At 42.8% G+C, this 15,719-nt stretch overlaps 1 protein-coding gene across 4 annotated transcripts in view; it reads left to right on the top strand.

Moving 5' to 3' along the window:
* Nucleotides 1-6,759: 6,759 nt before the first annotated feature.
* ADGRD1 (adhesion G protein-coupled receptor D1) overlaps nucleotides 6,760-15,719 on the top strand; it is a 137,901-nt gene continuing 128,941 nt past the window's right edge. The window contains exons 1-4 of one of the 4 annotated variants that reach the window (XM_017734748.1): nucleotides 8,430-9,111; nucleotides 9,208-9,244; nucleotides 12,337-12,420; nucleotides 15,609-15,704. In XM_017734748.1, the coding sequence (XP_017590237.1) occupies nucleotides 9,043-9,111; nucleotides 9,208-9,244; nucleotides 12,337-12,420; nucleotides 15,609-15,704 (286 nt within the window). In that variant the 5' untranslated portion in view covers nucleotides 8,430-9,042. Of the gene's footprint in view, nucleotides 7,230-8,429; nucleotides 9,112-9,207; nucleotides 9,245-12,336; nucleotides 12,421-15,608; nucleotides 15,705-15,719 lie in introns of those variants that run through there. The other 3 variants (XM_017734746.1, XM_017734747.1, XM_008634004.2) reach the window with 3 other exon arrangements.

Here is a 15,719-nt window from a genome sequence, read left to right as displayed (position 1 = left end):
CCGCCGCCCGCCCGGCGGCCTCGGTCTCCCGCCGCCCGTGGATTTTCCTTTGGGTGGAATCCGCCCGGGACCGCGCACTGCCGGGGCTTTTCTCGTCCTGCTGCTGTCAGCACAGCGAAGCGCAGGCAGCGCCATAATTTTTCCCACTCTTTATCAAGTTTAGGGTGAAAAACTGTTAAAATCAGAGTTTATTACATGATGACAGCCAACACATTGATAACTGACGCTGAGCTAAAGGATAGCTTCACCTGGAAAAAGAATCATCCATTAAGTGCTGATCACCTAATGTTACAAAACAAAAATGCGGTGAGGAACGTGCAGGAGTCAAATCTAGCACAGTGCTGTTGTGTCGTTCATGGTCTGAGCTTAGAGTAAAGTTATGCTATGAATAGCAGAGTGAGCAGAAAGCTGGAAGGATTGGTGTCCTGAGTGTTATAGTTCCCGTTTTGCTGTAAAGAGATGTCAATAACGGAGAAAGATGCTCCTTCTCACAGACCTTCAGATCTGAAGCTGGGGTGGCTGGAAGAGCAGCTCTGTGATGGTTTTCTCTGCTATCCTTAAAAGTGACAGGTGAGAGATAAACGTGGTTTAGGCACGTAGCATATTCTGTATTGCAGTTCAAAAGGCTTTCAGTTCGGGTCATTTTCCTGTTGCCAGATTTGCGATTCCTTTCAGCTGAGTCGAGTTTTGTGAGTGCCCTTTGAGTGCTGTGGCTCCCAGGCAGGGCACTGCCCCATACCTGAGACCTGTGCTGGCCTGGCAGCTTCAGCAAAACACATTCGATGTTAATCACAGAGAGAACAGTGCTATCTGCTTTAGTTAATCACATTTTCCTGTCTTATTTGTATTTTAGTTGCCATCTGATACTGGCTACAAGTGGTTCACTACTAGCAGAGGATTAATGGTTTTATTCTCTCTGAGCAAAAAATCCTACTTCTGAATACATGGTGTATATCCCTGGCTGTTGAAAATCTGACATGTTAAGTTTTGTAATGCCATTTCCACAGGTGCCTGCCTGACTACAGAACTGCTTCTTCCATCTTTAACTCTACAGATTGATGGGTGGCTATTCCTTGATGTTTCTATCTCCTGCTCTTTATCCCAGCTGACTTTACATGTGTGAAAAGAGTCTTAGAGCCCAAAAGGGAAACACTTAATCTCTTGAAAAATCATTATTTCTAACTAATTAAAAAGGGCATGAATTAGGTCGCATCAATCATCTTTAGCTGTGCAATGAGATCTGAAAATGACATTTCTTTAAGGAGCCTATGAAAATCACTGAGAGATTGACAAATCCTCTAGAAAAAGGAAGGGGAATTTCTCTGATCTCCATATCATATCCATTTTCATAGTCAAAAATCACATTTTGAATGGTTGATTTTATTCCCGTTCACATTCCTGCAGTGTGCATTGGGAACAGTGGCAGATAAAAATGGGATTTTTTTCTTTCACTTATTGTTTTGAAAATATGTTTTTAGGCAGTTCCATGTTTTCAGGGTGTGTCTTGTGATTTTAGGATCTTTGGGATGACTGTTCCAGCTGACAGATGTAAGTGATTATTCGGATTATTAAGCGTTGCAGCAGAGTGAGGATCAAACCAAGAGGAATCACTGTGGCTAAGAGAGGTCGTGGAGGAGAATTTATGCTGGGTTTGGTTTATGTGCTGGCCCAAGAGCCAAGACTCAGTACCTGAAACTATATGCCTTGTTCTGGAATTCAGTTTTCATGCTTTTAAATTAGTTAATGAGTTGCATTTCAGATTTGATGGCTCTTCAGATTTTAATAAGAGTGTAGATCTGGAAGCTTCTGCCAACTCTTCAGCCAGCTCTGATTTCTGTCCCCACCCTCTCATTGCTTTTGCCACTTAGATCTAAAGTAGGAAGCTACAAAAGCCAGGAACTGTGTCATTCCCCATAGGATAAAGAGTCTTTAATATATATGTCTGTGAGAACCTCAGACCTTCTTGTGGAGAAGGAATTTCCATTGGCCTCTCCTTTTGTGCTGGTGAACTTTTCACAAAGCACTCAAAGTAAAACTTCATGGAGTTGCTTTTACCCTGAGGAGCAAGAGGCAAATATGTAAAACTGCGAGAGAAAAGCTGGCACAAGTCCTAGAGGCAAAATTTATCATGGTTTAGGGATTATTCATCATTATCATATAATACTATAAATATTATTTTAATATTTGTGTAATTAAGAAAATCTGACTACCTGGATGATCTCAAAACAGACACAGTTGCAGACAGCGGCTTCTGGCAAAAAGGATTTGGCTTAATCCCATAAAAAAGGATTTATAAAATGTTTTATTTATGCAATTATCCAGTTTTATGTAAGCTTGGCATTAGGGCTCAGATAATCAAAGATTTGATGAAATTAAGTCTTTGGGATTGGCACAAAAGCCCAAACTACTTTGCAAAAATCAGCGCATGGAGTAAGATGTTCAAGGCCCTACCACGATACAAAAAAAGCCCAATTAACAGTAAATAGACAACAAAAGGACTAATCCAACAACTATCATAGGAAGTGGGACCTCATTCAAAGAAACTTTAAATGTATAATTTATTCTATGGTTTTATCTACCTGCTTAATTGGTCTTTGTATCATCAGTGTCCTAATGTTTTCATAAGGAATATCTATATCTAGATATATATATACACTAAATCAGCTTAATGTTACATATGTTGCACAATGAAAGTATTTTTATTTGATTAGGCCTGAATTTTATTGCCAAAACGCTGTATTTTGTTTTCTGGCATCAACCAGCGACTTCTCATATTCTTAATTAGGAAAATATTTTTCCGTGATAGTGTTAGCCTTGTTGAATGAACTCCAGGATTTGTGTTTGTTTTCCTTTTCTCCAGCCTGGGCTGTTCAGTTTGTCAGCCCAGAGAAGGTTTCAGGCAATGCCCTCGTGAGCGGGGCCGCTGCCTGAGGAGTTTGATTGAAACATCGTCCTTTGCTCGCTTCGTCCTGGGCACTGGAGCCGTGCAGGGGCCGCCCTTCGATGCCTTCTGCTGGGGTATTTTAGGGGGTGTTGAGGGTATTTTAGAGGGCATTGTGCAAGTGAGAACTGCAAAGCCTCAATTCCTGCAGCCTCCGATGGCTTTTTCCAGCACTTTTGCGGTTCTTTGCAGGTTTGGAAGCTCTTGAGCTGCTCAGCAGCCGCTGTCCTTGGGCCAGTGAAGAGCTCCTCGAGTGCCTTTGTCACCTCACACCTGAGGCTGCTGGCTCAGCTTCGGGCTTGTGCCAGTGACGGTCACAGCCCTGGGAAGCTGCACCTTGCCAGGGATTGCACTGCTGCTGATCCCTCTGACACGGGTGCCAACGAAATCTGGGTGGGCGCCTGTCCCTCCCTCCCTCCCCTACAGCCGGGACAAACTCTCTGCACAGTGCTTTCCATAAGGTATAGAAAGCCTCAGCTTCATTCTATAAATTGTTTTAAATTGTTCCTTATCATTCCTTGAGGGGTTTTGTTTGCATAATCTTTTGCTATGTGTTGGAAATTTGCGCTGAAAATCTTGGTGTTGATACTGGCTAAGGTGAATTCTGTTTGACTATGAGGGAAACATGAAAAAGGAGAATGTGCAAGGACATCAGTGATCTCAGAAGTCACAGAATGATGGCAAAATACAGTTGGAATGCACAAAAAGAACAGATTTAGCTCCACCTTCATGCTGCAAGGTAACACTGACTGTTTTTGTAGCATCTCCGGCAAGCCTTTGTCCAGCCTGTTCTTCAAGACATCCAGTGCTGGAGCTTGCACATCCCTTCCATCCTTGCCCCCATGATGTTCTGCCCTGCACCCAGCCTTTCTCCTTCTCCTCCTGTGCAGTGAGTGTGTGAAGCTGATTTGATCCTTTCCTCGAATTCAAATCCCTGTGTGTTTCCTGCCTTACCTCTCATGACTCTTGTTGTGCTGGTGACTCCCCAGGCACACCAAATATGAATTTATTTTGTTCAGGACAGTGTGTGAACCTTGGAAATGGTGGCTCATACCGGGGAACTTCAGGCCCATGAGTTCATCCCTGCTTCAACTAAACCCACAACAAAAAAAAGCCCACACCATCCTTCTAATAAATGACTTACAGGTAAATACGAATGAAAAGATTATTTTGTATTAGTTCTAAACAGAAAAATAAGCACTGGCGTGCCGTAGCTGGATAATGTATTGAGTACTGCCCAGGGAGCCACAGAAGTGAAGCTGTAGCCCCCAAATCTGTCTGCACCCTTGGATAGTTCATGTTTGCTGGCCTGTGCTGCCCACAATTTATTTGTTTCTGCTGGTACAAGAGACACAGTCCCACTTGCCTTGTCATGGAAACACATCCTTAATGCCAACTACACAACCCTCTTCCCTTTTCCTAATACAAATGTACTTTCACACAATTTGATTTCAAAGTTTCAATGTAAAGAGAAGCAACTGATGCTGCTGGGTGAGTTTGTTCAGTCCTAGAGAAAACTGGCAAACCTAAACTGGCCTTCTGGTAAATTTGCCCGTTGTTTGGTTGGGAAAGTGCTAATAGAAAAAGGGTTTTTTAAATTGTTCTGAGATAATGGGTACAGTGTGCTTGAAGCTGTTGCTCACTCGTAAGCACCCAGAGTTCAGTGAATATTTACCACTTAACAGAATGTCACAGGGATTGTGGCAAAAGCTGCCTGTGGAGAGCTCAGCACAGCGGCATGAGAGGATGACACACCCACGAGAATAAACACTAACAAACAGTTTTTAAGTAAGAGCAAAAAACCCTTCTCAGTTGTGTATTTTGGTTTTCTTTAGAATTGCAGTCTCGAGTTTGTGCAGCCTCACATGCTTTCCTAGTTCTTAGCTTAAATAAAACTCCTGGGCTGGATTTCCCCTCGCAGTGGAGTGATGCAGTGCTGGGAGAGGGGGACAGTGGGGATGGGGGCAGCGCTTGGTGCCTCCCAACAGACCCCACGAAATTCTTCCAGCACAGGTAAAAGGGCTGTGGTGTCACCACAGCTGTAGGGGCACCCCACCCCACAGGAAAACTGAATTTGTGTGCTGGAAACCTTAAGAAAAAGCACGACTTTGCTTTTCCTGACTCATCCCCATCCACTATATTAGTCAATACAGATTAATATCATGATACTATTTTAAATAATCGATTTTTTTGCACTTTTTTAAAAGCAAAAATCTTCTGGCTTTTGTATTTTCCTGCTTTTCTCCTGAACCAGGGGCTGCTGCTGTATTTCAAGTGAATCTCTCATGGCTGGCCAATTTGCATCACACATTACCATGATTTGATTGTAATACATCAAGGAAAAAGAGGGAAGGAAACATTCTTCAGTCTCTTTGAAGGTGATGCAGCTGGCAAATGATTTTTTAAAGTGCAAATCTAACCAAATTGCACCTACGTACATCTGAGTAGTTCCCTGGAGCAAAGGACAGATGAATTAGTTTGCACAGCTGTGGGGTGATTTGTGTAAGTGAATTAGATAAAATCCATTCTGCAAGTACTTAGCTGGGACGTCCATTACAAGCAGAAAAGTTCGCAGTAAAATGTAAGTGGATGTGTGTTGATGTATCAGCTGTAACCACCTTGCTGGCAGTGCCTGTTACTGACAGAGAAACAGTTTGACCACAAAGTCATTTTAGCCCAGAATATTTATTGATGTGTTAGTAGAGACTGTGATGCTAAGGAAGCTTTACAAAATCTCTAAGATTGATTCTTAAAATAGTCCTTTCTAAGATGCTTGCTGAAATATTTCAATCCCAATTATGCACCAGCTCTCATATGGTAAGTTAGTGATTCCAATGAAACAAGGGAAGAAAACTGTATCGGAGACTGACTGTCTTCTACAGGGTAAAACATTCTTTCAGTGATTCTTTCTCTGCTTGTATTTAGGTAGTTGGCTACAAAGGTTTTTAACTTCGGGTTATTTCTCCTTTCGTGGTAAATGTCAGCTGCAGCACTGGCTGATTTTCTGTTTCAAGCATGTTATCACCCTGAGTGAGCACCAGGTGAGCAAGGAATGCTGCAGCTGGCACTGGATTGTCACCTGATGGGTCACACTCACCTTGTACAAATGACACAAACCCATCGACCTTTTCCTTTTTGCTGAACCCTCGTCCCACTGCAGAGCAACCCCTGCCCAGCCCTTTCCCTGCTCTCTGACAAGTGGGACAGAAAATCTGGGGTCGTTCCAGGGCCCCCCAGTCCTGCATCCTCAGCAGGGCCCCAGGGCTGAGGATGGAGAGTGGTGCTTGGGGCAGCCCCTCCAGCGGGCTCAGCGCAGGTCCCAGCACCCAGCACAGGTCCCAGCACCTTCCTCTGTGCTTTCAGTGACCTGCAAGGACTTTCAGTGAGCTCTGCTCCATCCTCGGGTTCCTCAGGAAATAAATCCATCCCTGGGATGGATTTTCTGCCCAGGGCTGCACCAGTGACTCCAGTTTGCACTCAGGTGCTGCCCCTGGGCTGTCTTGGGAGCAGTGTGGATTTCAGATCGTGTTTCCAGAGAATCACAGGAATAAATTCAGAATTTGTTTCTGCAAATAATCTCCAATGTCTGCTTGCAATCTGCTGTTTCCACAGGAATTTTTGGCAGTGAATGTGTTTGCTTGGATTCTCACAATTGTTTTGGTAAGCATATTCTTTCCCTTGACAGGCCCCTCTTGGCAAATATTTCAAATTCCTGTCTTTCTCTTTTTACATTTTAGCTTTTTCTCAGGATTTTTAGCTGCAGCTCTCTGTTATTTCTAAGGATGGCTCTACTTGTCACTATACAATGCAGAGTTCATAGGGTTTGCACGGAATTCCTCCTCTTCCTTCGGGATACTGGGGAGATTGTGGCTAGCAGTTATGAGGGAGGAAGTCTCAAAAAAGCTGGAGGGAAATAAGCAAAAGCCAGAGTGGCTATCACGAAATTTTTGTAGGAACTGAAATTCAAAAATTCAAAATTTTTCTCTTATGGATCCTAAATCAGGATTACAAACAAAACTCACATTTTATTTCAATACAGAAATTTTGTAACACCGAACTTTGGTAACCTTGGAGCATTTGTGCACCATTAATGTCTTAGGGTTTCCAAACTTAATTCTGATCTCAGTCCCTGGACCCTGCAGTCCCATCTATTTCCAGTTGTTTGCAAGGAACAAGTTACCCCCAGTGGCTTTGGAAGTTCAGAATCCGTCTGGGAATCCAGCTGGGGAAATTGGGGCCAAGCTGCTGCCAGGCTCGCTGGTTACCAGCTGAACAATATCTGTAAAGGGTGAGTAGAAAACTGCTTCCCCCTAGAAGTGATAACCAGCCCTTGCCTAGAGCTCAGTGCAGAAGCTGTGCTTGAGCAGCAGCAGGCAGGAGAGAGGGGTAATTTGGGGGAGGAACAGGAGGAACCAGGTGAGTCCAGGTGCAGAGGCCCCTGCAGAGATGGGCCCAGAGTCACTGAAAGAGGTGGGTGGAGAGGGGAGGATTCCTAAAGGTCAAGGGGAAAGTCCCGTAGGGGCAGTGGCACGCACGGAAATCACTTTCCTGTAGGTCAGAATCTTGTCCGTTCATTGATCTTAAGCAAAGAATATTTCACTGCATGAGTGGGCCAAACGTATTATCCAGTATTTACACAACTTCTGGCAAAAGAAAAGGTAAATAAAATAATCTGGGTTTTGTTGCGATATTAGCATGTTATAATTCTGATTTTTAGTTTCTGATATTGCCTACATCACCTTTAAGTGGCCCGTGTGAGGATAAAGAAGGGGTTGATAGGAAAATGCAGGGAAAAAATTAAGAGGGGTGGAAAGCTTATCAAATTTTGTTTAAAATATTACTCTTTCAGCTTTTTGGCTGAAAATAAAGAACTTGGAGAGAACTGAAAATAAAATTTTACCATAGAAGAGCAGAGTAAATGAAGAATATCAGCTAGTTCTGGCTGCTATTTTTCTGTTATGTGTAAAATGCTGATTGATATTTGTGGCATTGTTTGGAATGCAATTGGGAAACTCTTATAAAAATACTTACATGTAATTATTTTTATTAAAATAAGAAGTAAAGTAGCAGCTACAGAAGGTTTTTTTCGAGATTTGTGTAACTCTGAGGAAGCTGGTGAAATAGGCAATGCCTCAGTTTCCCCTGCTTGGTGCAGATAAGGTAAAAACAAACCCTTGGAGCGCCGTGCGATTTCAGTCAGTGGCTTTTTTAAAGCTTTCTTTGGACAGAAATACAACTTGTGCTTTTTAAAATAAATAGATGGCAGCTTTCCTTCGAAAATCTCTCTTCTTTTTCTGGAGTGTTTGAATTGTGGGCGCTCGCTGTGGCCTCGATCCCTCCCCAGGTGCGCGGATTTTGGGGAGCACTGCGCTCCCCTCTCTCTCTCTCTGCTGGAGCTCCGGGACTGGGTCCCAGCGGCTCCTGGCTGCTCGTAGGACCCAGAGAGGAGCAGCAGCAGCGGGATATAAATAGAGATAAACAGAGCCCAGAATGGGACAGAGCTGGAGGAGAGAGCGTGACATCACCCGGACTCGCTCTCCACCCAAAAGGACCCGGGCTGGAGGTGCAAACGTGAGCGGGACGGGCGAGCAGCTCGCGGCTCTTTTCAGCTCTTTTCAGCTCATTTCGGCTCATTTCGGAGGGCAGAGGGAGTTTTCCGGCCGGGGTGCAATAAGGAAGTGCCTTTCCCTGCCAGCACAGCTACAACTGCCTCCAGACCTCTGACAGCTGAAAGGAATTGCAAGGGAAACAGAGCCACAGGGAGAAAGTTGCAAACAAGATCTTTTCTTTTTGGCACAGATTGGAACAGAAGTATTTGACTTCTTTCCACGGAACAGCACAACTTCGGGATTTGATGCACTTTTCTTTGAATTTTCTGCCAGTCATGGTTATTTATTCAGAGTTAAATGAAGATACCGAAGGGTGAAGCAAGAAAATACTACTTGAAGGGTCTGGAAGGATATTTTGTGATCACTGAAGGAATGGACTTTTGAACTTGCATGGAAAATGTCCTTTCTAATACCAAAAGTAGCAACGGAAAACTTATGATTGAAATCTTACAGGAATTTGATTTCAACTGTACTTTTAACCTTAAATAGACCATGGAGAGTTTATTATCTCTACTCTGTTGCCATTATTCTTTGCTCATTTTGTTTCAGCAAAAATATCAGGTAATATTCTGAATATAGTCAGTTTTGAGATATGCTGGGGTTTTTCCGAGCAAGTTTTGCCTCACTGTGTCTCATTGTGTAATGTTTTGTGTGCAGGTGTACGGAAACTATTCCCAGTTACCCAAACACCCAGGTAAGGGATGCTCTATTTACACTATGTCAATGTGCTTAAATATTTATTTGCTTTTTTTCAGTTTGTACTTTTTTTTATTTCCTTAGTAGCCCCCAAGAAACTGAGCCCATGTTTGAATGTCAGCTCTGTATTAAAAATTGATAGTCCAAAGTATCAGACTGTCCCAGTTTAAATTCAGTACCCTACTCACTGAATATTCTGAATAGAAATACATTTGGAGAAAAATGGCTTGTATTTGGTATGTGGAAAAGTCCTATATACACTTGTTTATCATTACTTTCCTTGAGTGTAAGTTTCTGAATCAGATCTCTACACAGACTATTTTCTTTTTTTCCCCTCAATGTTCAGCATTTTCAATTCAATGATTTACCGTTGGATTTGCCAGCTTGTACACTTTGCAGCATTCTGGCGTGGCTTCAGGTCCTCTACCCTCCCTCCTCCCAGCCTTCACACTGCAGTTTAAATCAGTTACAGACAGGATTAAGGATTTCTCGTCTGTTTTCAATGTAAAAAACCTCACTCACAGCTTATAAGGGTCTGTGTGTGTAACTGCAGAATTCTCCTGTTTATGTCAATAGTTTAACCTCAAGCCTCTTGGTGGTGTACAAGTACAATTTTACTGCTGTTCCAATTCATGTATTGCTTTGTGCTTCTCAGTTTTAACCATATGTAATTATTTTCAAGTAAAACACAGAGCGATGGAAAAGGCCATGTCTGTTAAAGGAGTAGCTTCAGCCTGATTGATTTCTTTTGCTCCACCTTTGCTCAAAACCAAGAAAAAGAGTCCTATTTCCTAAAAATGAGAGTTTCTGGCTGGTGGAACTAAAGGGGGCAAACCCTCCCGCAGTAAATGGGCGAGTGCCACAGCACTGGTTTTGTGGTGCAGGGTGTGTGTGGAGGCATCACTGCAGGTGGTGCTGGCTGGGTTTGAACCAGGCTGGAGCAAGCCCTGGGGTTTTGTTCTGAACGGGGCAGGTGCCTGTGGAAAGGATTTTGTATTCTGGGCAGCAGGTATTTGTTTCCAGAGGTCTTCCCAGGGCTGAAGTGGGGTAAGAGCTGCTGAACTGGGAGCTGGGAAAGCCACCAGAGCAGCGTGGCTCTGGGCAGTTTCCTTTGCTCTGTCTGTATTTCCCTTCCTTGTTCTGTCTATATTTCCCAAAATGGACTTTTGGGTCCATTTTCCCAGCTTTTACATGTAAGCTCCCTGGAATATTGCTCCTCCTCATGAGTTTGTGCCAGCCATGGCAAAGCCTCTGTTGTGCTGCTGCTACTGCTACTAGAGCACTTGTGCTGTGTTGTGACCCCTTGTTTTGGCACCAGATAATTTTCTCCCAGGAGTTTTCTTTTATCTTTTTCTCAATTTTTCTCATGATTTTTTTTCCTACCACCTCTTTTAACTTAAATCCTTTTTTTTCCCCCGGTACCAACGGGAGATGTTCAGGAGGAGCGTGAGATATTTGCATATAAGCACAGTGTGAAAGAGCAGGCGTGTCCTGGGCTCTGCACAAGGGAACTGGGGGTCTGATGAACGTGGGATGGAGCAGTATTAGCACAGGTAGTCTGTGTGGGAAATTCATAATTTCCATTTCTTTTACAGAAGCCTGAATATGTTCTTTGAAGGTAGAACTAAACACATACACAGATTTAGCCTATGTAAATGCAAAAACCCTTTTCCTATATCCCATTTCCTCAGTGTTCTTTGCCATGCTCAGCTTGGTTGAGTTTGGGTTGCCTGGAATGTTCAGACTGTGGTTTTGTGTGTGCTCATTGTGGGTCATTATTCTCTGGGCAGTGTCCTCATCCTTCTAGTGGCAGCCGTGCCCTTCTCTGTCTTCCAAGCAGTCAAAGGAGATGGATAACCACAGAACCCCATCCATTTCCATGAGACATCCCCATCTTATCTGTCTGTGCTTGTGTTCCCTCCTTGAGGGAGAACCTCTATGACAACTGCAAACATTTAGTTAGGTGGGCTAATAATAGATCCTGAATTAATGAATTCAGTTATGAATCATTTGCTAGATATCTGTGGTATAGTTGACTTTGGAAGCAAGTCTGAGTAATTCTTGTATCCTCACAAGATGCAGAACTTTGAGTTCTGTTTCCTCAGATCTGTAATTGCTTGTTGTGGAGTTTAGCAATTTTATCAACTTTGCACTCCTAATGAGAAAATAAATCTTAGGATCCCACCTGTGTCACACCTCAGAAACTGCACCATGAGGATGGAGGCCATCAAACTGCTCTCCAGGGCAGGCATTAGGCACTTTGAGGATGAAAGTAAAGTTTTTGCACCTTCATATCCGTGGTACAAAATTCTGTTGTGTATCCAGGACATTAAAATGATAGAGCAAGTATCAAACAGGCAAAGTGCTTTGATCTCAAAAGTGAAGAAAGGTGTGGGAAAAACTGCAGAAGTCAAAGGACGCTGCTTGTGACTTGGGTTAATTTGCTCATTAGGTGTGGGGAGATTCTGTACGGTGCTTGACAGCTGGAATGGGGTTTAACAAACTTTTATCTGTCAGCTTCACACCTCGGTCTCTTGCAAGATTGCTTGGGAATGAAAAACGATTGTAGGGCAGAGAACAACAGATAGGGGGTAGCAGAAATCCTTGCTCTCCTTGTCCCTGGCATCCTTTGTGTTACCTCTGGAGGAAGCAGGAGCAGTAGTATTTGCTGGAGAGGCTGAACGTTCCCTCGCGCATTCCCATCCCAGTGCTTTGGGCTGTCCACCAGGTGCTTGAAACCTCAATAAAATCTTGAAATTACTCTTGAATGACTCCTCAGCTGTTACTTCAGTGAATGCTGCCAGGTACACGAGCAGAGATTTTGTCAGAGATTGTTACGCGTTTTGCAATTAAAATGAAAATCAGTTGGGATTTAAACGCAGGTTTTCTGCAGTGGTTAATCAGTTATATGGCTTTAATCTACTCTGCTGCTTTGATTTATGATCCCGCTTATGTGCCACACTTGATTTACATAAAATATTTTGGTTTACTTAACCTTTTGACGTCTTTTATGGTTATTTTCTGTGGAGACTTGTTGCACACCTGGTTGGTCCTTTATTTAATAATCTTTTAACCTGTGTTTCTTGAAAGGGTTCAAAGTCCTGGCGTCAGCTTCCCATTACTGGCCTTTGGAAGATGTGGATGGAATTCATGAGTTTCGGGATACGAATGGAGGTAGACGGAGCATTCCCTGACAATGGCAATAACAAAACTATCTGTGACTCTCTGTAATTAGAAGGGGGAGCAGGAGAAGAGCAAGGGGTTGACTTTTGTGGCCCAGAGGTTGAGATTTTTTTTTCCCAGTTAATGTTTTCACAGTGCTCTGATATCCAAATGATGTTGTATTTGTGAGCTGATTTTTATGGAGTATTCTCCGAGGTTTTATGAGCTGTCTGTGCATTGTTGAGGTTATAAAGAGAAAAGGTTTATGATCCAAAGAGTCATTGAAATCACACTGTTATTAGTTGGTTTGGTGCATGCACAGCATGCTCTAGGATGCTCAGTGTCTGAGATCTTTGGCTCTGCAGCAGGGAAATGTCTCCTTCCTTTTGATTTTGGAAGGAGTTAAATGCCTGAGCTCCCCCTGCACTTTTGAGCATTGCGTGTAGTGTCTATAGAAAGAAAAGTGTAAGCTCTCCTCTGGATACCTCTCATTCATTTTTATCTGCTCTTGGGTATTTCCTCAAGAGCAGTATTGCAGCATTAGTTCATATTAATTCAATTCTTTTTCCAGCTGGGCAAAATCAGGAGAGATTTGCTGAGGCAAAACTCTCACTGATCTGCAAGAGTTGTAAGGACTGTGGGATCCAGAGGGAATGATACCAAAGGGCTGTTTCCAGGGGTGTCAGGTGATGCAAGGAAGGAGCTCCTCCAGACCCCTCCAGAGTTATGGGCTTGCAGGGCTGTTCCTTCCAGATGAAATGTTCAGCTGAGCTCTGCCTCCTTCTGGGACTCAGAGGTCCCTTAGTAATTTCCACATGAGCTGTTTTTTCTCTGCTGATGCTTTAGCCAATTCCACGTGGTGCTGATGTGCTTCCCCAGTGCTCCTCACACGATGTCTGCTGTGGATTCCCCAGCATTCCCCAAACCTGTGCCCTCCCCAGAACCCCTCTCTCGTGGCTGCCCCAGCTCACAGCAGAGCTGTTCTGTGCTGGTGCAAGGAGTGGCTGCTCTGCTGCCCCTGGGGGCTGCAGTGTCTGTACCCACAAAATCCCTGCAGAAGGTTAAACCAGGAGATGGAGACCTTTACAGCCCTATGTGGAAAACGCTAACAGAAGTGCAGAGTTACTGCTATTCCTTTTATTGTAGAGGTCTTCAAGTATTTTAAGGCTAAACTTTGACCTATCTTTCCACGAAATTTCTGAAAGGAATGAAGTTGCCTGACCAGAAATATATCTGGGCAATATTCTGCTTCCATTAGAAGCTGATGGCAGCATTCTTACTGACTTCAATAGAATAATAATTTGGCTTACAAAAGTTGCCACATAAGTTCTCTAAAAGTGTGTTAAAGTAATCTTCTGACGCTGGACTTCCCACAGTTTCAAAAAGAGTGAAGTGCTCTGTATCTAGCGCTGTTTTGGCAATCATGTTACAAAGTTGTTTTGAAAGTGCTTGAAAATCGTATATATAAAGTATAGCTCTTGGGAAAAGAAAATTGCTGTTAGATTGTTTTTCAAGTTTTGTTAAATTACATTATTCCAGCAAAATTCAGAAATATTTTTAGTATCTTGGAAGAGATAAAGCAGAACAGATGAAGTTCCTGATCCTATAAACCTTCGCTTGCAGGAATAGGACTGGCTCTCAAGAGCAATCTCTTTTGACTCCTATTATGACATGGTGTTAAAGAAATTGATAAATGAGCCAGCTGCATGACTTTGCTGAAAAACTTTGGAGGACTTTGTCTTACTATAATTTGCAGGGAATGCCAGTGGCCAGAGGTCCTTTTCTCTGCAGTGCAATTCTGGCAATGCTCAATTCTGTCTTCAGTATTGCACTGGACAGCTCAAATTCCTCTCAGTTGCTTATATTGTGTCTTATAAGACACAGATATTATTTCAGCTGCCTCCAGCAGAGGTTTTATGTATCTCTCTGATATTTGACTTTGATATCTAAGAAATCTTTCTTTATTGTTGTAATCTACTGCAGGTGGCAATTTGCTTGTTTTTGATTCCGTTCTGATTACACAACTCTTCTGTTTATTGCAGAGTCTTTCTTGTTTTTCCACTCATCATATCATGCAATTATTTTCATTCCATGTTTCTCCTCTTAAATCCTTGAAGCATCATAATCTGTCCGTCACGTTAATCCATTTTATTTGTTGAAGTCATTGTGTGTGAAGCCAGATTTATATCTCTCAAAGCATTCGTGTTGTGAGAGTGTGTCAGCAAATTAATGTTTTGGACATCTCAGCACTAGAAGCAATTGAAGGGAAACAATCAGCTCAAAATACAGCAAATAAAAAGAAAGTGGCCATACTCAGGTTTTTCATCTGACCCCGTGTTTTCCATGCATTTTTATCTTGAGGTTTTTGTGTGTATTTTTCTTTTCCTAAGAGCATTTGTCTTTTTGTTCTGTGAGCTCAGTTGGTCTAAATCCCAAATCAATGTCTCTCCATCTACTTTCATGGGCTTTTCATCAAGCTTTATTTGCCTGCCCAGGGTAAACAATTACAGTGTGCAAGATACTGTTAAATTTTCAAAATCAGAAAAGAAAGTTAGAGAATAAAGCTTTATTGTCAGATATAAAAAAGTTGGGGCTTTTCTTATATTTAGTGGAGTTTCTTGCATTTTAATTTGTGCCCATTGCTCTTATCTGCTCACTGGGTGCAAATAAGGAGAGCCTGGCTCTGTCTTTACATCTCCAGCTGTGCATTTTTACACCTTGATGAGACCCTGAGCCCTCAGGTCTCTGGGCTGAGCAGTCCCAGCACTCTCAGCCTGTCCCTGGCCTTGCTCCAGCATGTCCATGTCTCTCTTCTACTGGGGCGCCCAGAGCTGGACACGGGGCTTGAACTGCCATGGCTTTTGCACCACTATAATGAGTTTTATTTCACATGCAGTGTTCTTTGCCAACAGGAATATATGACAGAGCCCTTCATCTGCAGTTGGATTTTTTATAGTTTTTTCTTTTCAGTAACTGTGAAGGAAACGTTATTTTAGTGATACTGCATTCCCTTGTGCAGGTGAAGCCCATGACACTCCCAGCTCCTCAGGAGAAGTGCTTGTGTGATGATTTTAAAGGCCACTCATCAACAAATCTCTGATTTGTGCTGTGTTGAGAGATATGAACTGGCCAATTCATTACTGATTATGTTTATTCATTGTTTTGCTTATTTGCTTATTTTCTTTTGTTGTTCCACCCAGCTCTAAGAATCCACAACTTCACTGTGCTTCCTTCCCATAACTCTACCTTTGTATATACCAATGACTCTGCCTACTCTAACTTCTCTGCAACTGTAGGTGAGGATTTACGCG

The sequence above is a fragment of the Corvus brachyrhynchos genome, unplaced genomic scaffold (assembly GCF_000691975.1).
Source record: "Corvus brachyrhynchos isolate BGI_N302 unplaced genomic scaffold, ASM69197v1 scaffold114, whole genome shotgun sequence".
NCBI lineage: Eukaryota > Metazoa > Chordata > Aves > Passeriformes > Corvidae > Corvus > Corvus brachyrhynchos.
This window is presented reverse-complemented; position numbering and strand designations above follow the sequence as displayed.